At 51.1% G+C, this 27,504-nt stretch overlaps 1 protein-coding gene across 9 annotated transcripts; it reads left to right on the top strand.

Annotated features, from left to right (window-relative positions):
- The first annotated feature begins 188 nt into the window (after positions 1-188).
- On the top strand, positions 189-27,208 carry golga2 (golgin A2). 9 transcript variants are annotated; one of them, XM_035392240.1, is made up of 28 exons: positions 189-301; positions 3,200-3,322; positions 4,482-4,562; positions 5,448-5,594; positions 6,661-6,710; positions 7,071-7,134; positions 7,739-7,801; positions 9,503-9,583; positions 11,787-11,825; positions 12,557-12,619; positions 13,573-13,666; positions 14,416-14,522; positions 14,821-14,879; positions 15,339-15,480; positions 15,821-15,910; positions 16,480-16,587; positions 17,138-17,225; positions 18,499-18,635; positions 19,007-19,225; positions 20,189-20,302; positions 20,953-21,177; positions 21,595-21,694; positions 22,105-22,196; positions 22,400-22,556; positions 22,853-23,029; positions 23,675-23,781; positions 24,361-24,529; positions 25,069-27,208. In XM_035392240.1, exons 1-28 carry the CDS (start codon positions 215-217, stop codon positions 25,347-25,349), a joined length of 3,264 nt encoding a protein of 1,087 aa, XP_035248131.1. In that variant the 5' UTR covers positions 189-214; the 3' UTR covers positions 25,350-27,208. The 9 variants fall into 9 exon arrangements, with proteins under 9 accessions (XP_035248131.1, XP_035248130.1, XP_035248132.1 ...); XM_035392239.1 differs by having other exon boundaries at positions 7,727-7,801; XM_035392241.1 differs by lacking the exon at positions 4,482-4,562 and having other exon boundaries at positions 7,727-7,801.
- Positions 27,209-27,504: the final 296 nt, after the last annotated feature.

Here is a 27,504-nt window from a genome sequence, read left to right as displayed (position 1 = left end):
CACATAATGCATAAAGATGGCTTTGGTCATCCAAACTGACTACGCAGCCGTCCATAAGGCGAGAGCAATAAACAAGCATGAGATATACTGTATTTTGTGAGAAAATTTAGCATTTGGCTTCCTGAGAATATAGCTTTAGCATTCAAGGCGTCCGCTGCTGCTCCTAGCGTCAGGATGCAAACGTGCTCTGCGTTGTAGCACAGTGCCCAAATTGATGACGTGGTGGTGCCGTTCACCTACCGGACGAGACAGAATGGCAGACCAGAGCAGGCAGATCAAACTCGCCGCGGCCAAAAAAAAGGTATAAAACTTTGTTTTAAAATATTAACAACAGATAGATGGGTTAGCGGATTATCTTTATGCCTGGCATTAAAGATGTCACTGTTTGTCGGGGTGTGATGGGTGCTGACGGTGGTTTAGTTCCACGTCTACCGGTTTCTCACGGCTCCCTCATTCGTCCATTTGGGCTTGTTGATGGGTGACCGTGTGATGGAAATATCGGGGATGCAGTTTGGCCTACCATAGTTGGGCTGTCTGTGACAAGATAATGTGGATAGGATGGACGTTAAGCAACTGAGACGTTTTTTCCTTCGTCATTATGTCACTGTTTGCCGCACTTCTAGCCAGAATAGCTATTCAGTGTTGCTAGTTAACTAAGTTAGATAGCTAGCTTGCTAATTAATTTAGGTCAGCGTGTAGCCCGTGATGCTTGAGTCTGCCAACACTGATGGGACAGCAGCTATCATCGGCGTTCTTTCGCTTTCTTGGTAGTTTAGCAAGCTCATTTTTACGATGTAACCAGCTAGCGATCAATGTCCTCGGTGAATAATGGTTTCACAGCACCATCTAGCTTGCTAATGAAACTAGCTAATGGAACCGGACTGTTTTATTTCCTTGTTGCCATTAGCCAGCTAGTCTAGGTTGCTATTTGAGGATGGTAGCGTTGTAGCTAACGGCGTTAGCTGGCGAGCAAGGTGTCCGAACAGGTCTGAAATAACATTTGACGTTAACGCGAGCGGGTTAGCTAACGTTAGATAGCTGGCTAAGGTGGAAAGCGTACGTTAGCTATCTTGCTAACTGTTAGCTAGCGAACGTGTAAAATAATCGATAGGTCAGTATGGGGCTCAAGTCGAAATTGGCGTCCTGGTGACGTTGCTTAGCTAGCCAGTTAGCCAGGTAAAGCTGGACCTACATTAATTAGCTGAATCAGAAGAGGATAGCCAGCTAACAAGCTAGATGAACTGATACCTGATAGTTTTGCGTTCGCTCACATGATGCGGCTGTGGACGCACTTGCTTGTGAGCCTGTTAGCTCGCCGTCTTTCGCTAAAACTTATTATTGTGCTTTTGTGTTTCTTATGGTTGCCTTTGTGGAATTCAACTGGAATTTGAGTTATGGTATTTTATGGCGAGCCCCCTCCATTCCTTGACAGCTGTCATGCACTTCCGCTTTTGTGTCCCTGGCTCGTGTAAACAGTGCAGTTGGAATAGTTCCCAAATTGAACCCTTGTCTGTGGGATCAGATTTCGGTATCTAAATTGCCACAGCAATTCAAAGAATGAAACTGGGGCGAGCAAAACAAATGCGGTTCAGGCAGAGCTGTCGAATAGCTAGCTACGACATATCTAGAGAAGAAGCCACTTGTTTGCTAACTATTAATTTAGGTTTCCTGGACGCTATAGTGCTAGAAACGGCACCTTTCGCGTGGGATTACCGTTCAAGGGTGTCGTAGATTAGGAACGCTCTGTCCATAGTTTGTAGAGATAAAAATTTACACCAGACCTATCAGGTATTTGTGTTGTGTGGCAATTCCTGGCCAGAGAGAAGTTGACGTTGGACACTGTCAGAAGTTTAGCCTGCAATCCACACTTTGCATAGACGTTTTTCATGCATGCTTTGGAAAGGAGCACACATCCCGGCAATGGATGCATACCCGGACGCCTGTAGATAAGTTAACTGATATGTGGGGGAAAAAACTATGACTCCAGCACATTTTTGGTGGCGTGATAGGAATCAGTGTTTTTTGTTTTGTCTTAACTGTTTAAACTGCTATTTTGTAGTTAAGTATTTTTATTTGGGATTTAGGGCCAAAATGACACTTTAATCTCATTGGCAGGGTCCATAATCCAAGGTTAATCTTTCAGCAGTGATTTCAGTTATGTAAGAGATGGAATCCAGGTTGGAATGTGCTCAGTGATTTTTTAAAATGATATCCTCCTGCCTTCCCAAGGATACAGCGGAGCCCTGCTTGTACCAATTCTTCTATCACACGCACAGATTATGTGATTATTGCATTATTGAGTACAGTTGGGTTTTCTGGAATGTAACCAAGTGATATAAATGCTTTGCCAAAATGTTTGAAGAAGGTCACTTGAAAGCAGAGTAATGTGATCTAAGGCCTGTTAATGTCTCTGTCGGTTGTTGTGGCGAGATAATGGCGTGTCTGTCGGGGTTAGGGTCAGTGGTGTCTGGGAGTTAGGGTCAGTGGTGTCTGTGGAGCAGGTCAGTTGTGTCTGTGTGCGTTAGGGTCACCGGTGTTTGTGGGACAGGTCAGTGATGTGTAGGGCAGGTCAGTAGTGTCTGTGGGGCAGTCAGTAGTGTCTGTGGGATAGTCAGTAGTGTCTGTGGAGAAGGTCAGTAGTGTCTGTGGGACAGTCAGTAGTGTCTGTGGGGAAGGTCAGTAATATCTGGAGCAGTCAGTAGTGTCTGTGGGACAGTCAGTAGTGCCTGTGGGGAAGGTCAGTAGTGTCTGTAGGACAGTCAGTAGTGTCTGTGGGGAAGGTCAGTAGTGTCTGTGGGGCAGTCACTAGTGCCTGTGGGGCAGTTAGTAATGTCTGTGGGGAAGGTCAGTAGTGTCTGTGGGACAGTCAGTAGTGTCTGTGGGGAAGGTCAGTAGTGTCTGTGGGGCAGTTAGTAGTGCCTGTGTGGCAGTTAGTAGTGTCTGTGGGGAAGGTCAGTAGTGTCTGTGGGACAGTCAGTAGTGCGCGGGCACTTGTGGGGATGTTTTTGTGCATTGTCGCAAGCCTGTTTCCCTGCAGGCTTTTGTTTGTTTGATCTCTTAGTGCCCCCTTTGTTTGAACGGCTGCCTTTGTTTGCTCTCCATGAGCTTCCGTCTCTGTGGTCCTGTATCCGTGATGTTGCGTCTCTGACTCGCTATTACTCATTCTTCTCCTCCCTCTCTTTACCCCCCCCCCCCCCAGCTGAAGGAGTTTCAGCAGAAGAGTGCCCCGCCTTCCGGGGGGTCAAGCATCAAGAAGAAGAGGAAGACAAAGGAAGCGGGTCAGCTGGACCCCCCCCAGGGAGACAGACACTCCCCAGATAATGTGAGTCCCTACCCCTCCACCTCCGAACTGGCTACCACCAATCTCACCAACTCCTCACTAACGGCTCTCCAACTCCTCACTAACGGGTCACCAACACCAACTCCTCACTAACGGCTCTCCAACTCCAACTCCTCACTAACGGGTCACCAACACCAACTCCTCACTAACGGGTCACCAACACCAACTCCTCACTAACGGGTCACCAACACCAACTCCTCACTAACGGCTCTCCAACTCCTCACTAACAGGTTACCAACTCCAACTCCTCACTAACGGGTCACCAACTCCAACTCCTCACTAATGGGTCTCCAACTCCTCACTAACAGGTCACCAACTCCAACTCCTCACTAACGGGTCTCCAACTCCTCACTAACAGGTCACCAACTCCAACTCCTCACTAACGGTTCACCAACTCCAACTCCTCACTAACGGGTCACCAACTCCAACTCCTCACTAACGGGTCTCCAACTCCTCACTAAAGGGTGCATTGTGGCTGTCTCATTGGGCCTGATTAATGTGATTAAGTGACCTGCCAGGGAGGTGGTGATCTCTGTGCCGTGAGGAAGCCCAGAACCGACCGTGACCGGTTGGGTTTGTCTTCTTCGTATCGCTGCCTGCGTCTGCAGCGTGGGTGACGGAGGCCTTTGGTCACCCCTTAGCTGAGTGTGCGGGGAGAGCAGCGGCAGCACAGAGAGGAAGTGGATCTGCTCTGATGATGTCAGTGGCTATGAGCATCATCATTTCCTCCTTAGCCAAATTAGCCCGCTCTTCACTGGATAAATACCAAATACCAAATACCATACGCTAATGGCAGACGCTGTAGCTGCTATCTTTTTCCTTTTATCCCATCTCTCTCTTTTGCCCTGTGTAAATGCCTGCTCTCTCTCCTCTCTTCTCTTCTCTCACACCCTCACTCGCTCTCTGTCTCTTCCTCTCACACCTTCACTCGCTCTCTCTTTCTCTCACTCTCTCTCCTCTCACACCGTCACTCGCTCTCTTTCTCCTCTCTCTCACTCGCTCTCTCTCTCTCCTCTCTCACACTCGCTCTCTCTCCTCTCACACCCTCACTCTCTCTGTCTCTCCTCTCTCTCACACCCTCACTCGCTCTCTCTCTCCTCTCTCTGTCTCTCACTCGCTCTCTCTGGCCCCTCTCCTGTAGATTCAGAGCATACTGAAAGTTCTGGTGTCTGATCTTAGCGTGACCAATGGGGTCGCTCTCCCTCCGTTTATTAACAGCCAGGTGAGCTGCCTTCTCTGTCGCTTGCTTCCCCCCCCCCTTCGTTTCTCTCCCTCCGTCCCTGTCCCGCTCCGTCTCTCTCTCTCCCTCGTTCTGAGCATGCTCTCCTCTCTGGCGGCCACCGGCTGTTTCGACACCGGGATCTTGGGAGCGGCTCCGTCGTTGTACATTTTTACCGCTGCTGCTTTGTACTTGCTCTCTGTTTGAGTTGTGGGGCTGCCGGTACCGTGGCCGTTGCAGCTTGTCCCCCAGGCATGTTTCGTTTGATTGTTTTTATTGTTTTTTGGTTGTTTGATTGTTGAGTGTGTGAGCGAGTGTGTCAGCGTGTGAGCAGGCTTTATTTTTCATGAAATGTTACCCTGGCATGACCGCACAAGCTTGGGAAAGCTTTAAATGTGAAAATGAGTCATTTTGTGATGTGTGCACATGCCTGCGACTGTGTGTGTGTGTGTGTGTTATTGTGTGCACGTGTATGCATGAATGTGTGGGGGTTTTTTGTGTGTACTTGTGTGCATGCATGTGTTTGTGTTTGAGCATGAGTGTTTATGATGTGAGTATCTTTGCGTGTGAGTATGCTTGTCCACATGCAAATGTGTCGCTCTGATTCACGGTGTGTCAGTGTCTCACGCTGTGTTTGTGTGTCAGTGTCTCACGCTGTGTGTCAGTGTCTCACGGTGTGTGTCAGTGTCTCACGCTGTGTGTCAGTGTCTCACGCTGTGTTTGTTTGTGTCTCACGGTGTGTTTGTGTGTGTGTTTCACGCTGTGTGTCAGTGTCTTGTCTGTGTGTGTGTGTGTCTCACAGTGTGTGTGTGTGTCTCACAGTGTGTGTGTGTGTGTGTGTGTCTCACAGTGTGCGTGTGTCTCACGCTGTGTGTGTGTGTGTCTCAGGCTCTCATTGACGGTGAGGCCAGGGCGTCTCCGAGCGCGCAGCTGGAAGATGAGCAGCACAGAGAGCCCGACCGCCGCTCGCCGGTGCCTAACGCTAACGCTAGCGCTATTAACCCCGAGCCTCGCAGCCAGAGCCCTGCCGCGCAGGTTTGTCTGTCTGTCTGTCTGTCTGTCTCTCTGCCCTTCTCTCTGCCTGTCTCTCTCTGCCTGTCTCTCTCTGTCTGTCTATCTCTCTGTCTGTCTCTCTGCCTGTTTGTCTGTCTGCCTGTCTCTCTCTTTCTGTCTCTGTCTGTCTCTCTGTCTGTTTGTCTCTCTGCCCTTCTCTCTGCCTGTCTCTCTCTGTCTGTCTCTGTCTGTCTCTCTGTCTGTTTGTCTCTCTGCCTGTCTCTCTCTGTCTGTCTCTCTGTCTGCTTGTCTCTCTGCCCTTCTCTCTGCCTGTGTCTGTCTCTCTCTCTCTGTCTGCCTGTCTCTCTCTCTGCCTGTCTCTCTCTGTCTGTGTGTCTGTCTCTCTCTCTGTCTGTCTGTCTGTGTGTCTGTCTGTCTGTCTTTCTGCCCTTCTCTCTGCCTGTCTCTCTCTGTCTGTCTATCTCTGTCTGTTTGTATCTCTGCCTGTCTCTCTCTGTCTGTCTCTCTGTCTGTTTGTCTCTCTGCCCTTCTCTCTGCCTGTGTGTCTGTCTCTCTCTCTCTGTCTGCCTGTCTCTCTCTCTGCCTGTCTCTCTCTGTCTGTGTGTCTGTCTCTCTCTCTGTTTGTCTGTCTGTCTGTCTGTGTGTCTGTCTGTCTGTCTCTCTGCCCTTCTCTCTGCCTGTCTCTCTCTGTCTGTCTATCTCTGTCTGTTTGTATCTCTGCCCTTCTCTCTGTCTGCCTGTCTCTCTGCCTGTGTGTCTGTCTCTCTCTCTCTCTGTCTGTCTGTCTCTCTGCCCTTCTCTCTGCCTGTCTCTCTCTGTCTGTCTGTCTTCACCCTGCCCACGCACGTTTTCTCTGTTTGATAACAACACACTAAAGCTTTGTTGTCTTAGAGCGAGTATTACTGCCTGTTCACTTCCGTGTCTATTGTTGGAAAGGATGTTAAAAGATTTCACAACAGAGTGCATCGGGGGAGATGTTCCTGTGTGTCGGCTTGCCTGCTGTCCGCCTAAAACGGTTTTTGACCTTAAGAGTCGGTCCTCGGATTGTGTTCAGTAAAACTTTATTCCTTTTTTTCTCCGACGGCAGAGCTCGAGCCCTGACGCGAACTGCAATGAAAATTCCCTGGAAGAGAACAGGTGAGCGCTGGGGTGCCTGGGAATGAGCGGAGTCCGTCCGCTGGTCATTTTAAACGTGCCCTGCCCCTCCCCAAAAACCTGTCCTCCACCAATCACTTTCTACGCAGCCACACCCCTCTGCCCCCCCCCCCCCCCTGTCCTCAGCCCAGTCTCCCAGGAGTGCTGGGACTTCGACTGAGGCAGGCCAGCTGCTAATGAATGTTTTTGGCAGTTAGCTAGAATTGGACGGGAGCCAGATAAGTCAGTTAATGCTATGTAGTATCTCCTGCTTATATAACTGGTGTGTGTGTTTGTGTGTTTGTGTGTGTGTGTGTGTGTGTACGTGTGTGTGTGTGTGTGTGTGTGTGTGTGTGTTTGCAGACCGCTGTCCTCCACGGAAAGCTTGCGCCAGCTGTCCCAGCAACTCAACGGCCTGCTATCTGAGGTAGAGCCCCGCCCTCCCCCCCCCCTTTTCGCCTGGCCCCCCCCTCAACCCTTGCGAGCTGGTTAAGGGCCAGGGGTACACTGGGGCAGGACGTCCAGACTCGCTGATTGAGGTCCCTGTGCCCCATAGGGTTTCTTCCACCCTTGTCCTGCGAGCTGCAGGATCACGCAGATTTCAGTCTACCTTACACATTTCCCACAATGCACTGCACCGTTTGTCGAGATTCTTTTCTTGGTGAAAGTTCATTTAATAAATGGGAGCTAAATTCTGTACGAGACCCTCCAGAGACCAAGGCCGACTGCCCCGGAGTTGAAGTATTAGCGGGTTTGTGTGGGATTGACTGAAGGTTGTCTTGAGAAGATTCGGGAAATCCCAGAGAATTTGAAAACAAGGGAGTGTGAACGCTCTTTACCGCTAACCCACCCAACATTCAGTGTAGCGCTTACCATGCAGCACTAACACAATAAGCAAAGTGTTTATCTGTGCGATATTTACTCTGTATTGTGTTAGCAACGGAACAGGACAGATATCAATGCAATTTCAATTTAACGCAGGTCCCAGCTGACTTCATTATTTTTCTTTGTTTCTGTTGACGCCCGGGCAGTCTCCATCGTCCTACGTGAACGGGGACAGTGCGGTGTCGCCGGCCAATGAGAAGGAGCTGGAGGTAGGGAGAGTGTCTCCGTTTTTTCCCTCGGGCCCCCGTCCTCCCGAGCCTTTCTCTCTACCGCGCGTTCAGACGACTGCGTCACGCGTCCGCGTCTTTCTGAGCCTTCGGTTCTTCAGAGGACGCTTTTTTTTAACGCGTCGTGTTGTTTTTTGTGTTTGTCTGCCTCGGTTCGAAGGGGGGGGGGGGTTATGGGTAGGTGTGAGTAGTTGACTGAGCTCGGAGGCGTGGCGCTTGCCGGGAGTCTGGCCCCTCCCCCAGGCCCGGAACATTCCGTCACACCAGGCCGTGCTGGAATGCGGTGGCGGCCGGTCTCACATGATCGTATGGGTGTTCCGGCCTGTAGCACAGCTCCGGTTTCTGTCCTGCAAGGAGCATGACTTCAATTACTCCTCTGCCAGAGCACATCTCTCTCTCTCTCTCTCTCTCTCTCTCCCCCTCTCTCTCTCTCTCTCTCTCTCTCTCTCTCTCTCTCTCTCTCTCTCTCTCTCTCTCTCTCTCTCTCTCTCTCTCTCTCTCTCTCTCTCTCTCTCTCCCCCTCTCTCTCTCTCTCTCTCTCTCTCTCTCTCTCTCTCTCTCTCTCTCTCTCTCTCTCTCTCTCTCTCTCTCTCTCATTCTCTCTCTCCCCCTCTCTCTCTCTCTCTCTCTCTCTCTCCCCCTCTCTCTCTCTCTCTCTCTCTCTCTCTCTCTCTCTCTCTCTCTCTCTCTCTCTCTCTCTCATTCTCTCTCTCCCCCTCTCTCTCTCTCTCTCTCTCTCTCTCTCTCTCTCTCTCTCTCTATCGCTCTTGCTTTCACTCTCTCTCTCGCTCTCTCTCACTCTTGCTCCCTCGCTCTCTGTCTTTCACTCTCTGTCTCTCGCTCTCTCTCGCTCTCCCACTCTCTCTATTTCTCTCTCTCTCTTTTTGTTTCCTTTTTCCTGTTTATCTCTCCTGAGCTGCCCAGTTCAATGGATAGGTTCTGACAGCCTGTTTTTGGAAAAGATTATTTGCGTATGAAAAATGACAAATCATGCTATTTTAATGTCTTGGTTCTGGTCAGCAGAGCCATTTCTGGTGTTGACTTTAAAGATTTAAATAGTTAACCCTACTAATTTTCTCTGACGTGGGGAGAAAATATTGTGTTGGAATTATTATTATTATTATACTAATAGATTACAATTAAGTAGACACACAAGAGTTTGTTAGACTGTTATCACTTACCTGATGAATACCAAGCCACAAGCATACTTATTACATTAGTGGAATAATAGGTCTGTGTGCATGCATAGGCATTACTCTTCTGGAGCAGTGGCAGGCGTTTAAAAGGCCGTCTGCCCGTGATTGGTCCGTTCCCTCCGGTCCCGCCCCGCCGTCTGTGACTCTTCGGAAGGCAGCCAGTCCCCCGGGCTGCTCACTTGCAGCGGTCTGTTGGGTCAAGCGCAGCTCCGGTTCCAGGCCTTGTTCTGCCATTCAAAAGCTGTGCCTCTGCCAGGATTTGAACCCGCATCTCTCTGGTGCCCCAGTGTTCCATCCTGTGGAACTGTGGGGGGGCTTTCGTGCTGCCCGCGAGCTTGATGGTCCGCATGGACGAGATCACCAGAGTTTGGACGAGTCTGTGATTGGCGACAGACGGATTGACCCCCTCCTTCTCCGTCCCTCCAGTTCTGTTTGTTTATCTTTTCCACTGTTTCGCTCTCCCCTTCTCTGCATGCTCGCACCCCAGACCCGAAACCAGGAGCTGGCAGCCGCCCTGGACTCCAGCAAGCTCACAAACACTCAGCTGAGCTCAAAGCTAGACCAGCTGGTAAGAGAGACTGACTGCACGCAGTGAGTGTGTGTGTGCACGTGCCTGTGCATGTGCATGTGTGTGTGCCTGTGCGTGCGCATGTGTCTGTGTGTGCGTGTACATGTGCGCGTGCATGTGCACATGCATGTGCACGTGTATGTGCATGGGGTGTGGGGTGCAGGCGGGACAGCTGTGATGAACCGAGTCCCTGATTTGTCGATAACCCCATCCCACTATCCTCAGTGCTTCCCACTGCTTATATCTTGTACTAATAACATTCCCCCGTGTTCACACACACACACGCAAACGTGTGTGAGCGCTAAAGATACACACCCGAGCATGCATGACAGGCTTGTTCACCCACACACGCTGAACGTTTCTGCATGTGTAGTTTTTTTCCCCACCCTTTGCTTTTGTGCTAATATTGAGCCTGTGTCATCAACTGTATTCCGGTAACTCAATCTTGTTTGAAACTACCAGTTTTGGTAGCCATTAAAATATTGCAGAATCGTGTGCCAAGATGTGGTATTTTGTAGTTTCTGTGTTTGACTGTATGTCTGGTTTCCGGTTGTGATTTTAGGGATGGAAAAGCTTCTTCTGATTACACCTTACCGTATGTGTGCAAACGGCTAACCGTTACTAAGAGGCCCATCTCACCTTGGTAACAGATAAGCAGCAACAGGAGTCTCACTTGTGCTGACAGCTAAGCAACAGCAACAGAACGTCTCTCCTTTCCAACAACTAAATAACAGCAGCAGGAGTCTCACTTGTGCTAAGAACCAAACAACATAAGCAGCACACCTCTCCTGTGCCAGAGCCATTACTAACAGACCCACATCACCTGTCCCTGTGTAACCATTAGTTACCTGCGCCAACCTAACCATTAAAAGCAGAACATCTCACCTGTGCTAACTGCTAACCAGCATTAGCTGAACATCTCACCTGTGCTAACCGCTAACCAGCATTAACAGAACGTGAGATGTTCTGTGCTAACCACTAACCAGCATTAGCAGAACATCTCACCTGTGCTAACCACTAACCAGCATTAGCAGAACATCTCACCTGTGCTAACCACTAACCAGCATTAGCGGAACATCTCACCTGTGCTAACCACTAACCAGCATTAGCAGAACATCTCACCTGTGCTAACCACTAACCAGCATTAGCAGAACATCTCACCTGTGCTAACCACTAACCAGCATTAGCAGAACATCTCACCTGTGCTAACCACTAACCAGCATTAGCAGAACATCTCACCTGTGCTAACCACTAACCAGCATTAGCAGAACATCTCACCTGTGCTAACCACTAACCAGCATTAGCAGAACATCTCACCTGTGCTAACCGCTAACCAGCATTAGCAGAACATCTCACCTGTGCTAACCACTAACCAGCATTAGCAGAACATCTCACCTGTGCTAACCACTAACCAGCATTACCATAACACTGATTTCTGAGCAGAGCTTAGCGGGGGACTTAATGAAGTTATTAGCTAAACGGGCCATTGAAACGCTGTCCTGTATGAAATGGGCTGGGCTGTTTTCATTGTGGGTTTGTCCCTGTTGCTTGCGCTGTATTTATTTAGTTTAGATTAATTATTTACTCGTACGGGCTGGAAATGTTCTCTGCATCAGATGCTGAAGCCAAAAGCTGCTGGCCTACGGGGCTGCCCTCGTACCTTCCTGCTGGCCTACGGGGCTGCCCTCGTACCTTCCTGCTGGCCTACGGGGCTGCCCTCGTACCTTCCTGCTGGCCTACGGGGCTGCCCTCGTACCTTCCTGCTGGCCTACGGGGCTGCCCTCGTACCTTCCTGCTGGCCTACGGGGCTGCCCTCGTTTCGCTTCTCTGATGGTATTGCAGAGAATGAGAGGGCAGAGATTTTGCGGGTCTGAGGGCTGGTTCGGGTTGAGTTAACCTGACCGAAGGACCATATGCTGTTGTACATGACATCTGGTCATTGGACCGCTGAATGTGGGGTCCTGATTATTAGCTGTTGGATGTTATGTCCGAACATTGGACAGTTGAATGTGACATCAGGACTATGGGTTGTTGGATGTGATGTCAGGACTATTAGCTGTTGGGTATGATGTCTGGTCATTGGACTGTTGAATGCGGCCTCATGACTATTGACTGATGTCAGGGTTGTTGGACACCATAACTGTGGTCTGACCTTGATGATGTCACTAATTAGACTCCTCCCCCTGTCCTTGTGTTAATGCAGACACATCAGTCCCAGGAGCTCTCGGAGCAGCTACAGAAGGTAAGGAGGCTCTGCTGCGTATGGGTTATGTTTCCCTGGGAACGGGTAGCGGGTTACCAAAAAAGTGTGATCTCCAGAGTGTAGGAAGGGAGAGGCTGAAATTCAGGGCTTCTCGGCTTTGGGGTTTTCAGCTGTCATAAGCAACTGCAATCTCATGATTGGGTGGAGACCAGGCCCGGCTGAATCAGGTGCTTAAGAGCTTAGGGCTGCCCAGCCCTGTTCCTGGAGATTTTCCAACCTGTAGGTTTTCACTCCAACCCTAATGAAGCACTCTTCATTCAAAAAATCGGCTTGCTTGCATACTATTGAGTATACAAGTTGCATGTATGCAACTTGTATACTCAATAGTAGGCAAGTAAGCTGATTCAGACGTGGGCCTAGAGATCTCATTGCAATTAGTATAATCGGGTGTGCCAAATTAGTGTCGAAATGGCCCGCAGGATCTCCAGGAAAAGGGTTGGGCAGCACTGGCTTAGGGGAATATGGAAAACATGCTAGACTGGGACCTGTTTATGACAAGGTAGGAAAAAATCTATGAATGCAAATATTGACTTGTGATCGCAGGGATTATAATAGTCTAGATGAAAGCGTTTTTTGTTTCCTGAATGTTGTGGGCAGAAATGTGTTATAAACCTGCCTAGGTCACGCTGTTGCTGAAATGTGAGTGCTTTTCAGTGATGGGTCATGCCTAAGGGTTTTACATGTCTGCTGCATGCTTGTCCCCTGTCCAGGAGCGCAAAGAGTTTGAGCAGAAGTTTCTGAAGGAGCAAGGAGCCATGCGGGAGCAGCTGCAAGTGAGCATCTTACCCCCAAGGGGCCTGTATCCCTTCTGGAAAGGCCTGACTATACGACTGACTATCAGCCCTCGAGGGGCCTGTATCCCTGCAGGAAAGGCCTGACTATACGACTGACTATCAGCCCTCGAGGGGCCTGTATCCCTGCAGGAAAGGCCTGACTATCAGCCCTCGAGGGGCCTGTATCCCTGCAGGAAAGGCCTGACTATACGACTGACTATCAGCATTTCTGGTCAGACACACCGGCAATACGAAAATGCTGTATCAGCAAGAAGACACAGAGGCCATTATTGTAATATTAACCAAACAATCAACAATCTTTAAACCACAATTTTAATGCTTCAATAAGAGGGGCCTACTGTCCCTCAAACAAATTGTTGTTGCGCAGACATAGTCAATGAACCAAAGGACGGTTATTACTCAGTGAGCACTGAGACTGCACAATAATCAAATGTCACACCTTAGACCGGGGGTGCACAACAAGGGCCGGTCCGTTTCAGGATTTTGTGCCAACTTCAGTTCTTAATTATTTAATTAGCCCAGTCATATCTTGATCTGAAATTTGTACAAGCACCAGCTACAACCACAGACTGCATGTTTATCCTAAAGATTTTACTGGGCTTAAGTACAGGAGTGAACCAATGTAGTTTATAGAGTTGTCAGAGAACTAAAACTGAGGTGACTGGTTGGAATAAAAACCAGCATGTGGACCAGCCCTCCAGGACCGGAGTTGTACACCCCTGCCTTAGACCAACGCATGCGGTGCTGATCAGTAGAAACGGCATAGCCACTGCTGCCTGTTTGAGAGGGCACGTGGAGTCATTCGACAGATCAATAAAAGCAAGCACAACACACAGTAAATGCTATGACAGACAGTATCAAATCATTGCAGTGTAACAAAAACAATATTGATCCATGAAATGTTGACGGTAATATTTGTTCCTCTGTGACAGGTCCACATCCAGACCATTGGGATTCTGGTGTCGGAGAAATCGGAGCTGCAGACGGCCTTGTCCTACACGCAGCAGGCCGCTCGACAGAAGACCGGTAAGTTCCATGTGCCGTTACTCGATCGGTCTGGCCCCGGTTCGGTTTGGTGTGGTGGTCGATTGGTGGTAACTGATTTGTTTATGGATTGCATGGCTACACGATTGTTATGCGAGGATAATAAATGTCATCGTTGTTTGATTGCAAAAGTGAGTGTGTAATTGATTGATTGAGTGATCTGTTGGTTGGTTTATCAGTTGGTTGGTTGTTAGATTGATTAACTGACTGCACAAGTGGTTAATTTTGGTTGGTTGATTGAGTTAATTGAATGACAAGTTTACTGGTTTATCAGGTGGTTTATGTGTTGAATGGTTCATGTCTCGGTCCTGTGTGTGAGCTGACCATTTGAATGGTTGATTTTATCAGTTAGTTTGCGTGTTGAATGGTTGAGTTTATTGGTTTATCAGTTGGTTTATGTGTTGAACGCTTGAGTTTATCAGTTGGTTTATGTGTTGAACGGCTGAGTTTATCGGTTTATAAGTTGGTTTGTGTTGTATGGTTGAGTTTGCCGCTTGGTTTATGTGTTTGAATGGTTGAGTTTATTGGTTGGTTTATGTGTTTGAATGGTTGAGTTTATTGGTTGGTTTATGTGTTTGAATGGTTGAGTTTATTGGTTGGTTTATGTTTGAATGGTTGAGTTTATTGGTTGGTTAATGTGTTTGAATGGTTGAGTTTATTGGTTGGTTAATGTGTTGAGCGGTTGGCGTCTCGGTCCTGCGTGTGAGCTGACCGCTGTGTGCGTTTGCCAGGGGAAGCGGAGGAGTTCAGTAACCGGCTGCAGTCCTCCAAACAGCGGGTGTCAGAGCTGGAGAGGACCCTGTCCTCCGTCTCCACCCAGCAGAAGCAGTTTGAGAAGGTAGGACCCCCACACGCCTTTACTGTCATTCACGCTCTCTGTGCTGGTGCACTTCATTGTGCCGCTCACCACTATTCTCTCTGTGCTGGTGCACGTCACCGTGCCGCTCACCACTATTCTCTCTGTGCTGGTGCACGTCACCGTGCCGCTCACCATTATTCTCTCTGTGCTGGTGCACGCCATTGTGCCGCTCCCCATTATTCCTGACCTAAACTGGACAAACAGGACCACAATGCACTTCTTCTCTTCAATGTGTTTATGCTTTCATCACGGCTGTTTTGTTCTGTTTTGCTTCTAGCATAATAAAGAGCTCGAGAAGGAGAGAGACAGCCTAAAGCTGGAGGTGTACAGACTGAAGTAAGTCCCTCAAGAAAGTCGACTTCTTTTCTCTTCTCCTCGCTGTTTCTGTTCTCGTGATGCTGGTGAAAAATGGCGATCGAAGTTTCTGTCACCTGCTCTCTCCCCCTCTCTCTCTCTCTCTCTCTCTCTCTCTCTCATCCTCCCTCTCCTTCTGTCTCACTCTGTCTTTTTTTCCCTCCCTCTCTCTCTGTTCCGCTCCCTCTGTCTCTCTTGCTCTCTCTCTCTCACTGTCTGCCTGTCCGTGTGTCTGTCCGTGTGTGCGGTTGTAAGGGCCTTCTGTTCAGTGAAGAGGTCTGTCCGTATGTCTGTCCGTGTGTGTGGCAGTAAGAGCCTTCTCTGTGCTGTTCAGTGACCGAGGCCTGTCCGTATGTCTGTCCGTGTGTGTGGCAGTAAGAGCCTCCTCTGTGCTGTTCAGTGACCGAGGCCTGTCTGTGTGTCTGTCCGTGTGTGCACCAGTAAAGGGAACGAGGAGGCGAGGCAGCAGAGCTCCGAGCTGGCCGAGCAGCTGAAGCTGAGGGCGGGCGAGAACGACGCCATGCGCTACGAGCTGGACGACCTGCGCAAGAGGCTGGAGATGGCCGACCTGATGATCCAGCAGGTAAACGGAGAGCTCACCTGGGGGATCCTCCACCTGGGGGTCCTCCACCTGGGGGATCCTCCACCTGAGGGTTCTCCACCTGGGGGATCCTCCACCTGGGGGTCCTCCACCTGGGGGTCCTCCACCTGGGGGATCCTCCACCTGGGGGTCCTCCACCTGGGGGTCTTCCACTTGGGGGTCCTCCACCAGGGGGGTCCTCTACCTGGGAGGGGTCTCCACCTGGGAGGGGTCTCCACCTGGGAGGGTCCTCCACAGATGGGGAATAACTGGACTGGTCCGGTCCAGTGAGCAGTAGCTTTGCATTGATTATTTCTGTGCTTCTTCATTTTTTTCTTTTTAGTTCTCCAGCCAATCAGGGCCTCCCAGCAGCAACCAGCAAGCGCAGCTGCTCCTGGAGGAGAAACTGCAGTTGGAGGCGCACACAGCACAGGTGCGTTGGTGTGTTTATGTGTGTGTATGTGTGTTTGTGTGTGGGCATGTATTACTATCTTTGTGAGAACCAAATGTCCCCACAAGATTAGAAAGATTACGCAAGGTGGGGACCTTTTGCTGGTCCCCACAAGTTCAAGAGGCTGTTTTAGGGTTAGGACTTAGGGTTAGGTTTAGGGTTACAATTAGGTTAAGGTTAGGCATGTAGTGGTTGGGGTTAGGGTTAGAGTTAGAGGTTACGGAATGAATGTAAGTCAATGGTAAGCAAGTATAGCGATACTTGTGTGTGGGTGTGTGTATATGTGCGTGGGTGTGTGTGTGTGTGGGTGTGTGTATATGTGCATGCGTGTGGGTATGTGTATATGTGCATGCGTCTGTGTGTGTGAGTGCGTGCGTGTGTATGTATGTGTGTGTGTGTGTTTATGTACGTGTGTGTGTGTGTTTATGTACGTGTGGGTGTGTGAGTGCGTGCGTGTGTATGTATGTATGTGTGTGCGTATGTGTGTTTGTGTGTGTGTATGTACGTGTTTGTGTGTAACATCCTGTCGTTGCCCTCCCGGTGCTGCGCAGCTGATGGAGTCTGTTGCGCAGCTGCAGACGGAGAGAGACCAGTACGCTGCGCAGATCCAGGAGGAGGGCCGCGTGTGGAAGGAGAAAACGGAGCAGCTGCTGACTCAGGTACCGCCGTCTCCACGGAGACGCCGCGCTCCTGCGTCCTCCGGAGAGGGGAGCCCGGCGGCCGTCCGGGGGATCAGACCAAAGCTCGTTCAGCGATAGGCTGGAAAGGCAGTGCGCGAGGGCAAAAATGGACAAAGACTTGCGTGAGATCCGAAGAAACTTGACGGAGGACAATTGCATGAAATTTAGAAAGAGAAGGAGGCCGATGTGTGTAAGAGCCTCAGAAACTGTGAGTTCAGGCAAGTTCAGGGGCAAGTAGCAGACGTCCTATAGTTCTAGAGAACGGTTCATTCGATCTCGCTCGTCCATTGGTTGTTCCGCTTGCTATGCTTTGAGCGCTGCACCTACCGCAGCAGGCAGCAGTTTTGAGTGGAAAAATGCAGGGAGAGTTTGATTCATGAGCGCTCGGACGTTCAACAGGCTGACCCGGTACATACCGGACACTAAAAAGAGTCGTTCAAAAAGATTATTTTTGTTCATTTTCGCCCATCGCTACTGCAGACTCAGTTCAGTTCTGTTCTAGAGCTGCTGTCCTCTTTTCCCTCCGCAGGTGACGTCCATATCGGAGGAGAGGGACGGCTGCGCCGCTCGCATCCTGGAGCTGGAGTCCCAAATCACAGAGCTGAAGAGCGCTGCGGGTACGAGCTGGACACGTCCCTCCTCTTCCTCACTCATCCTCACAGTTCCTTACCCTGTCCCTAACCCTCCTCTTCCACACAGTTTCTAACCCTAGCCCTCCTCTTCCTCACTCATCCTCACAGTTCCTAGCCCTAGCCCTCCTCTTCCTCACTCATCCTCACAGTTCCTAACCCTAGCCCTCCTCTTCCTCACTCATCCTCACAGTTCCTAGCCCTAGCCCTCCTCTTCCTCACTCATCCTCACAGTTCCTAACCCTAGCCCTCCTCTTCCTCACTCATCCTCACAGTTCCTAACCCTAGCCCTCCTCTTCCTCACTCATCCTCACAGTTCCTAACCATAACCCTCCTCTTCCTCACTCATCCTCACAGTTCCTAACCATAACCCTCCTCTTCCTCACTCATCCTCACAGTTCCTAACCCTAGCCCTCCTCTTCCTCACTCATCCTCACAGTTCCTAACCATAACCCTCCTCTTCCTCACTCTACCCTCTGTTGCCGGCTCACGCTAGGATACTCCAGTAGTACTGCTGCTTTTCTTTCCTGTCTGATAGTTGATCGATTGATTAATGCTGCTGATTGGCCAGAGGCTTCACTTACCGGGTGCCCCAGGTTTAAATGGGTCCTGATTGGAGGGGAAAATGAAAACCAGCAGCAGTACTGGCCTTGGGGGCCACATCTGAGCATCGCTGCCCCGGGGTATATTAGACACTGAAGCAGGAAAAGGAATTGGGTATCTAACCCGGGGTATATTAGACACTGAAGCAGGAAAAGGAATTGGGTATCTAACCCGGGGTATATTAGACACTGAAGCAGGAAAAGGAATTGGGTATCTAACCCGGGGTATATTAGACACTGAAGCAGGAAAAGGAATTGGGTATCTAACCCGGGGTATATTAGACACTGAAGCAGGAAAAGGAATTGGGTATCTAACCCGGGGTATATTAGACACTGAAGCAGGAAAAGGAATTGGGTATCTAACCCGGGGTATATTAGACACTGAAGCAGGAAAAGGAATTGGGTATCTAACCCGGGGTATATTAGACACTGAAGCAGGAAAAGGAATTGGGTATCTAACCCGGGGTATATTAGACACTGAAGCAGGAAAAGGAATTGGGTATCTAACCCGGGGTATATTAGACACTGAAGCAGGAAAAGGAATTGGGTATCTAAGAGATTCTTTAAGGGCGTGATTGTGGGAAATGTTTTATGTTTGACCAGTAACTTCCAGGAGTGGTCTAACGCCTCTGCTTCCTTCTGTGGCCCCTCCCCCTCAGCCCTGTTGTCCCAGGAAGCAGAGGCCTTGGCCCCGCCCCCGCCTGCGGGGCCCTCGGAGGCCGAGCTGAGCCTGCAGGAGGCCCTCAGCAGCCTGCAGCAGGAGAGGGACGGGCTCAGCGCCCAATACCAGGCCCAGGTAACCGAGACTCGGGTAACTCCGCCCCCTCCACCAAGGCCCCTCCCACTCTGTATTATGGCTGAGGCCACTGGGTCATCAGCAAATGGGAAAAAATTTCCAATTACATTCCGCAAATAGTTCATACTTTCAGATTTCGTAGATAACATACTTTGTGCTTTCATATAAAATGGGTTTTTTGGTTTTTGTAATTATTTAATGTATATACTGGTCTAAATGAGTGTAAATGATTACATTCTGATGAGTCCGTAAGGTAACATCATTGTGATTTAGACATGGTTTCCTGTGTGTTAAATAGCTGTTGGGTTGCTGGGTAAAGCTCCGCCCATTTTAATGAGGTGGGTAACTCTGTGGCCCCCCCCCTCCCCCAGGTCCGGGACAACGAGCAGCTGAGCCGGCTGGTGCAGGAGCAGGAGGCGCGGCTGCTGGAGCTGGAGCGGGAGGCGCAGCGCGATGCGGAGGAGGCGCAGGACCGCCATCGCCTCCTGGAGGACGCGCAGAGCGACAAGGCCACCATCAGCCGCGCGCTGGCGCAGAACCGCCAACTCAAAGAGCAGCTGGCCGAGCTGCAGAACGGCTTCGTCAAGCTGGTGAGGAGCGAGCGCGCACACTACACACTACACACTATACACTACACTACATGCTACACACTATACACTCTACACTACATGCTACACACTGTACACTATACACTACACTACATGCTACACACTATACACTACACGCTACACACTATATGCTACACACTGTACACTATACACTATACACTACACTACATGCTACACACTATACACTACACTACACACTACATTCTACACACTGTACACTATACACTACACTACACGCTACACACTATACACTATATGCTACACACTGTATACTATACACTACACTACATGCTACACACTATACACTACACTACATGCTACACACTGTACACTATACACTACACTACATGCTACACACTATACACTATACACTATTCACTACACACTACATGCTACACACTGTACACTATGCACTACACTACATGCTACACACTATACACTACACACTACATACTATACACTATACAACACACTACATGCTACACACTGTACACTATACACTACACTACACACTACATGCTACACACTGTACACTATACACTGCACTACACACTACATGCTACACACTGTACACTATACACTACACTACACACTACATGCTACACACTGTACACTATACACTACACAACACACTACATGCTTCACACTATACACTATTCACTACACTACACACTACACTACACTCTACATGCTACACACTGTACACTATACACTACACAACACACTACATGCTACACACTATACACTATACACTACACTATACACTACACTACGCACTACATGCTACACACTATACACTGTACATGATACACACTATACACTATACACACTACACACACTATGCATGCACGCACACATTCACACAGAGAACACACACCCTCTTCCCATACACACACCAGCATGGATGCCTGCCATCACACTGACTCCGCCCCTCTCCCCGGACAGACCAATGAGAACATGGAGCTTATGAATGGGTTGCAGTCTGAGCAGCACGTGAAGAAGGAACTGGCAAGAAAAATGGGCCAGCTGCAGGAGGACCTGCACCACATCAAAGAGCAGGTGAGTCAGATACAGACAGGTGTGCCAGAGCAGGTGAGTCTGGTACAGACAGGTGAGTCAGATACATACAAGTGAGTCAGTGCAGGTTAGTCAGATACAGACAGGTGAGTGAGAGAGCAGGTGAGTCAGATACAGACAGGTGACTCAGAGCAGGTGAGTCGGGTACAGACAGGTGAGTGAGAGAGCAGGTGAGTCTGGTACAGATTGGTGAGTCGATACAGACAGGTTAGTCAGATACAGACAGGTGAGTCAGGTACACTTGCTCGCACAGATTCATCCCAAAATATCCTCCATTTAGTTTGTGCAGGTTTAATCCTCTCAATATCCCTGCTAACACAGGACAGACTCGGAATGTTCCGGTTTATCGTGTTTTGTCACTATCCTGGATATAAGCCAGCATCCAGTTTACACTATTTTTTCAGGTTATCAGTTCATATGAGGACCTGTTTAGTTCCAGCCCAATACCTGGTCCAGTTATTAATTGTATTTGTTTTATTGAATATTTTACAGTCTGACTGTGTCTTAGTGTACAGGTCTGCGTGTCTGACTGACCCCCCTGTCCCATTGGGGGGGGCGTTGTGATTGGTGTCCTAAACGCAGCCTGCGTTGACCTCTGAATGACCCTTTCTCCCTCTCTCCCCCGTCGGCAGCTGGAGCAGAAGGTGGAGGAGGCCCGGGCGGCCCAGGAGCAGCGGGACCAGTACCTGGCCCACCTGCAGCAGTACACCAGCGGGTACCAGCAGCTGGTTTCCGAGCGGGAGGAGCTGCACCGGCACTTCCTGCAGCAGACGCAGCTGATGGACCGGCTGCAGCACGAGGAGGTCCAGGGCAAGGTGCAGCTGGAGCTCAGCCAGCAGCAGCTGGAGCAGGCGCAGGTCAGAAGCTGTGCATGGCGGGGCGCAGACGCGGGCAGAGCTGCGCACACAGAGCGCAGACGCGGGCAGGGCTGCGCAGACAGAGTGCAGATGCAGGCAGGGGTGCTCAGATCAGGCAGAATGCAGACAGAGCGTAGATGCAGGCAGTGCTGCGCAGACAGAGCGCAGACGCAGGCAGGGCTGCGCAGATCAGGCAGAATGCAGACAGAGCTCCAGGGGCTCCAGAGTCTGCCTGGTGTCACATTCACCAGTTACATGTGAATCTATCGCCCAGGCACACCTTGCAGTGCATGTCTTGGTGAAGGTTCTGTGTTTTAGGTGCTGGTTTCATTTGCTCCTGGGAGCCATTTTGCAAGTCAGTGCTGTGGTTTTAATGGTGGAGACCCTGCTGAATGAGACACTGTGATCTCCCTGCAGGAGAAGCTGAACCAGCTGGCCAAAGATAACGAGGACCTGAAGACGGAGGTGCAGGAGCTCCTGAACAGCTCAGCGCTGGGCTCGCCATCCAGAGTCCAGGGTATGCACTGAGACCAGGGTACACACAGACCAGAGTACACCCAGGGACCAGGGTACACACACAGACCAGGGTACACCCAGGGACCAGGGTACACACAGGAACCAGGGTACACACAGACCAGGGTACACACAGACCAGGGTACACACAGGGACCAGAGCCCACACAGGAACCAGGGTACACACAGGAACCAGGGTACACAGACAGACCAGGGTACACACAGAGACCAGGGTACACACACAGACCAGGGTATACCCGGGGACCAGGGTACACACAGGGACCAGGGGAGTGGTCAAACTGTGTTACCAAGGCAATAGGGGAGTGATCACAGTGTGTTACCAAGGCAGTAGGGAAGTGGTCAAAGGGTGTTGCCTGTACTGCATAATAACATTACTGATTTGCTCTCTGTTCAGGTGATGGACTGGAGAGCAAGACTGTGTATGAGAGCTTCCAGAAATCTGACAGTCTCACCATCCCAGAGGACTTTGACAGCAGGGAACAGATGGTGAGATCCTCACAGGAGGACAATTTACCCCCACACACTCCAAGCAATGAGTCACAAGATGGGTCAATCTCACTGGACCCGTCAGTACTGTTTGACTGTGCATGCTCTGTTAAACCACTCTTTCAAAGGCAGTGGGTGCAAGGTCATTGTAAGTCGCATGTGCACCTCGGCTCCTCCCCCTCCCCCCCTCTGCCCAATCACAGGAGGAGTTTGTGCATTCCGCCCTGAGCCACCTGGAGAAGGAGAGGGACGAGGTGGCCTGGCAGCTGGAGGAGGAGAGAAGGCTGCACCAGGCCTCCCTCCAGCAGGTGGCGGAAATGAGTCAGGAGCACCATCACCACAGCACCTGCACAGACGTAGGTGAGAACCGCAAAGGCTTGTGGGATTTGGAGTCCCCCACACACGGACTGGGAACCTGCTCTGGCTTGAGTGGGACCAGAGACCTAGAGAAAACTGCTCTGAGAAAGAGTCCACAAAGGAATAATGTTTGGATAGTTGTAGTTTAGATTAAAAAAAGAATAGATTATAACATTTGCGTGTAAAAACGAAGTTCGCCCAAAGCGGGTTGTGGCAGAGTTTTGTGCTCAGTGGAGCAGACGTAGGCCTGAGGGAAGGAGGGAGGGCGTGCCCTTACGGTGGTGTCTGTCCCCCCCCAGCCTCGGACCTGGGTTCGGACAGCGTGCCGGCGGAGGTGCACGAGGCCCTGCGCGTTGCCATGGAGAAGCTGCAGCTGCGCTTCACTGCGCTGATGCAGGAGAAGGTGGACCTGAGGGAGCGCGTGGAGGAGCTGGAGCACCGCTGCATTCAGCTCTCTGGAGAGACCGACACCATCGGTGAGGCCCCGCCCCGCCCGACCCCGCCCCCAACCCTGCCCAAATCCAGCCCCAATCCAGTCCCGCCCTGCCCAACCCCAACCCTGCCCCTGCCCCCATCCAGCCCCGATCCAGTCCCGCCCAACCCCAACCCCAACCCTGCCCCAATCCAGCCCCGCCCCACCCTGCCCAACCCCAACCCTGCCCCTGCCCCAATCCAACCCCGCCCCTGTCCCAATCCAGCCCTGCCCGTCCCAACCTGTTACACCCTGTCACCCCCTCTCCCATCCCAACCCACCCCTGCCTTAATTCAGTCCCGCCCATCCCAACCCTGCCCCTGCCCCTGCCCCAATCCAGCCCTGCCCCTGTCCGAACCCCACCTCACCCCATCCCGCCCTGCCCAACCCCACATCACGCAGTCCCGCCCCTGTCCCAAACTGGGGCCAGCCCATACTTCCGTGCTCCATGGGGAGAAATGCACTGATTGGTTTGTGGTTCATAAAGCCTCAGTTTCCTGTCTGGCAACCAGACTGAAGCACAGAGATACCGAGCAGGTTGGCTATAATCTGTTGGGTTTCTGTGAAGTACGCAGACCACCGCACTAATCACTGTGTGTGTGTGTCCGTGTGCACGTGTGTGTGTGTGTGTGCGTACGTGTGTGTGCAGGAGAGTACATCGCTCTGTACCAGAACCAGAGAGCGATCATGAAGCAGAGACACTTGGAGAAGGAGCAGTACATCAGCATGCTGGCCAAAGACAAGGAGGAGATGAAGGTGATTAGCCACTGCTAGCACACCACTTTCTACCTGAGTTATCATTAGCTACTGCTAACACACCGCTTTCTACCTGAGTTAGCATTAGCTACTGCTAACATACTGCTTTCTACCTGAGTTAGCATTAGCTACTGCTAACATACTGCTTTCTACCTGAGTTAGCATTAGCTACTGCTAACATACTGCTTTCTACCTGAGTTAGCATTAGCTACTGCTAACACACCGCTTTCTACCAGAGTTAGCATTAGCTTCTGCTAACACACCGCTTTCTACCGGAGTTAGCATTAGCTACTGCTAACACACCGCTTTCTACCAGAGTTAGCATTAGCTTCTGCTAACACACCGCTTTCTACCTGAGTTAGCATTAGCTACTGCTAACACACCGCTTTCTACCTGAGTTAGCATTAGCTACTGCTAACACACCGCTTTCTACCTGAGTTAGCATTAGCTTCTGCTAACACACCGCTTTCTACCTGAGTTAGCATTAGCTACTGCTAACATGCTGCTTTGTACGCGAGTTAGCAGAGCCTAGCCGATTAGCTAACCTGTGCGTGCGGTACCCTGACCGTGCCCGTGCAGGTGAAACTGGCGGAGCTGCAGGACCTGGTCATGCGCTTGGTGGCCGAGCGGAACGAGTGGTACAGCAAGTACGTGCATTCGGTCAACAACCCGGACCTGCTGCCCGCCGGCGCGGAGCCCTGCGCCCCCGCACAGAGACGCATGGAGCTCAACGCCGTCGACGGCCCAGGTGAGCCCCCCCTCCCCTCGCTCACCCGTCCCGCGCTGATGATGTCATCAGGCGGCGCATCGCCCGGCCGTGGCAATCCCACCGGCTGCAGCAGCGGTGCTCGGTGTGAAACTACATCTGTGACCTGGAGAGATAATCAGTATGAACCGCCCCCCCTATCTGGAATTATGTGGGTCAGAGGGAGCCCCCATCGCAATACATTTCGGAAAATTGATTAGTTGTTTGGTGGCTTGGTGGGGATATTGATTTATATAAAGATTTATAGGCAGGTTTCATTGTTACTTCTTACTTAAAGCAGTTAATGAAAGGATTAGTGATTGAAAGGTGGATTTTATGGATGGATAATTTATTATACAAGTAAAGTGATCAGGTTGAACAGTGAGGGTATGCACTTACTGAATGAACAGGAACTGTGGTTCATCTGTCCCCCCGTCTCTCCCACTCTCTCTCTCTCTCTCTCTCTCTCCCCCTTCCCCCTGTCTCTCCCTCTCTCTCTCCCTCTCCCATCCTCCATCTCTCCCCCCCCCCCACCAATGCAGAGTCCATGGAGGTGAGCTCAGAGCTGGCCCTGGGCCCGTCGGTGCTGGGGGGGTCAGACGTGGAGCCCCTGCTGCAGGAGGCGGGCGAGGTCGGGGCGGAGAGCGCGGGGGCGCCGCCGCGCCCCCCGGTGGAGGACGGGACGGCCCAGCAGATCATGCAGCTGCTGCAGGAGATCCAGAACCCTCAGGCCCGCCCCGCCCCCTTCCTGGGGGAGAACCCCTGCATCCCCTTCTTCTACCGGGCCGACGAGCACGACGAGGTCAAGATCCTGGTGGTCTGAGACTCCTCCCCCTGCCCCGCCCCCTTCCCTCCTGCCCCGCCCCCTTCCCACACACCCTCCCATTTGGCTGAAGGGACTCTCCCGCCTTTGGCGGACCTGACCGGAGAGCTCTGCAACTAGCTCTTTAAGGGATGAAAGTAAGTGTGTGTGTGTGTGTGTGTGTGTGTGTGTGCGTGTGTGTGTGTTTTGGTCTCCTTCCAACGGAGTCTCTTGTAACCGAAACGCAGCGAGCGTATGAACCGCCACACCTGTGCCCCGCCCCCTTTTCCCTTCCCCGCCCCGCCCCCTTCCCCAATTTCCAAGGCTCGGTTGGAGGGTCTCCCTGGAAGTGCGCTGTTACCTTCAGCTGCCGTCGTGAAAGTGAAGAAAGGACAGACTGAACGAACGTTTAAATGAGTTTTCTCTCCACCGTCTCCCTAATGCGGGAGCTCAGTACACCCTCCCTCTGCCCAAACGCCCCCCACCCCCCCCCGTTAATATCTAAAATCTGGTTCGGGAAGAGTCAGGGTGGCTTAGGAGGGTGGGGGGGGGGGGTCCATCATTACACTCCTGCGATGGGACTAGTTTGTGACCAAGGCTTGAGAATCACCCTAAGGGTGCATCTAGTGCTGATCTGGCCCCCGGCCCCCTTGTGTAAAAGACCTGCATTTTGAGATTGATCAGGAGGAGATTGATCTTTTTCCTTTACTTTTGTGCACTTGCTTTAAACGTTTAAAAAAAAGACATTAAATACATGAAAATGTAATAATTGCGTAGACTAGATTTTAAAATGCTAACCAGAGAAACGTCTCTCCAAAGAGAAAGCAGCCGACCGAGTATCTACGTTTGCAGTTTTTTTTCTTTGCTATATTTGGGTGGGGGTTGTTTTCGCCAGGAGAGTTGCTCCTAGCCTGGGTTCGGACTGGAAGATGAGCCCGCTGAGTTTGGCGCCTGTGGGCATCGGTCCCTGCACGTGCCCTGTCCTGCTGGCACACGGAGGTGGGGGAGGGGGGGGGGGGGGTGGCGTCTCATCGGAAGGCCGCAGGAACAGGAAGCGAGTCAGAGACGCGCGGCGTCGGCGCGGCGGGGGTCTGAAACGCGAGTGGGGCGGCAGCCCGCGGGAGAGCTCGCCGTCTTTCGCGCGACAGTTCCGGAAGGATCTAGATTCGTCTAGCGGAAACGGCGGTGTCTTTGTGCAATACAGCGTCAGCCAGGGTCCGGTCTGCCGGTACGTGTCCATTTTTGATTTCCCGTCTGCCCGAAGTGACGCTTTCTGAACGCACTCGAGATTCCACTTGTCGGCGCGGCCGCTGCACGGTCTTCGTGTGCGATGAGTAACGTAGACGTAGAATAACATGGGCTTTGAGAGTGTTCTCTCTTGGTTTGCGTAGAAACTGTCCCGGGTCAAAAGCGGCGTCTGGAATGTCCGGGCAGGGAGATTCCCCACCCCCTGAGGGAGGGGAACAGCTTCTGTGGTTGACGGAGGAATGCAATTTTTTTTTTTTTTTAAGTACAAAAGCGTTTGGCCCTGTTACCGTATTTTCAGCCACTGCTGTTCAATGTGTGTGCCCATTCTGGCGGTGTGTGTCTCTGTGGTGGAGAGTCCTCCTGCATTGCTTCTAGCCCTAGGACAGGAAGCGCATTAGGACAGGAAGTGCTTTAGGACAGGAAGTGCTTTTCGACAGGAAGTTCTTCAGGACAGGAAGTGCTTTTCGGACAGGAAGTGCTTCAGGACAGGAAGTGCTTCCTGCTTCCTTTGAGAATGCGCTGAGAAGGCGGAGAGTAAGTGAAAATGCGTGCATGCCCGCTCGCGTGTGTGTCTGTGTCACGCGTCCCCATTAGGACGTAAATATTTAAAATAATAATAAAATAAAATTGATGAGAATTTGTTTTGGCTGTGCTGTAGAATGAACCAGCGAAGCGGCTGGCAGCCAGTGTGCACGCGTCAGGGTCTGCTCGGGTGGCGGCAGGGCATGGCAGTTTGGGTCTGTGTACGGACAAAATTTGGGCTGGAGTTTCCCTGTTTTGCTGCTTGGACGAAACATCCAGGATTGGCAGTGACTGAAAGCAACAAGAAAAAAACTTTGAGCGCTGCTAAAAAAGAAAAAAGAGAGAATAGAAAAGTAATGCTTCATTGAAGTTGTTGGGCAGTTGAGGGTTGTGGTGTGCGGTTTTA

The sequence above is a fragment of the Anguilla anguilla genome, chromosome 14 (assembly GCF_013347855.1).
Source record: "Anguilla anguilla isolate fAngAng1 chromosome 14, fAngAng1.pri, whole genome shotgun sequence".
Lineage (NCBI taxonomy): Eukaryota > Metazoa > Chordata > Actinopteri > Anguilliformes > Anguillidae > Anguilla > Anguilla anguilla.
This window is presented reverse-complemented; position numbering and strand designations above follow the sequence as displayed.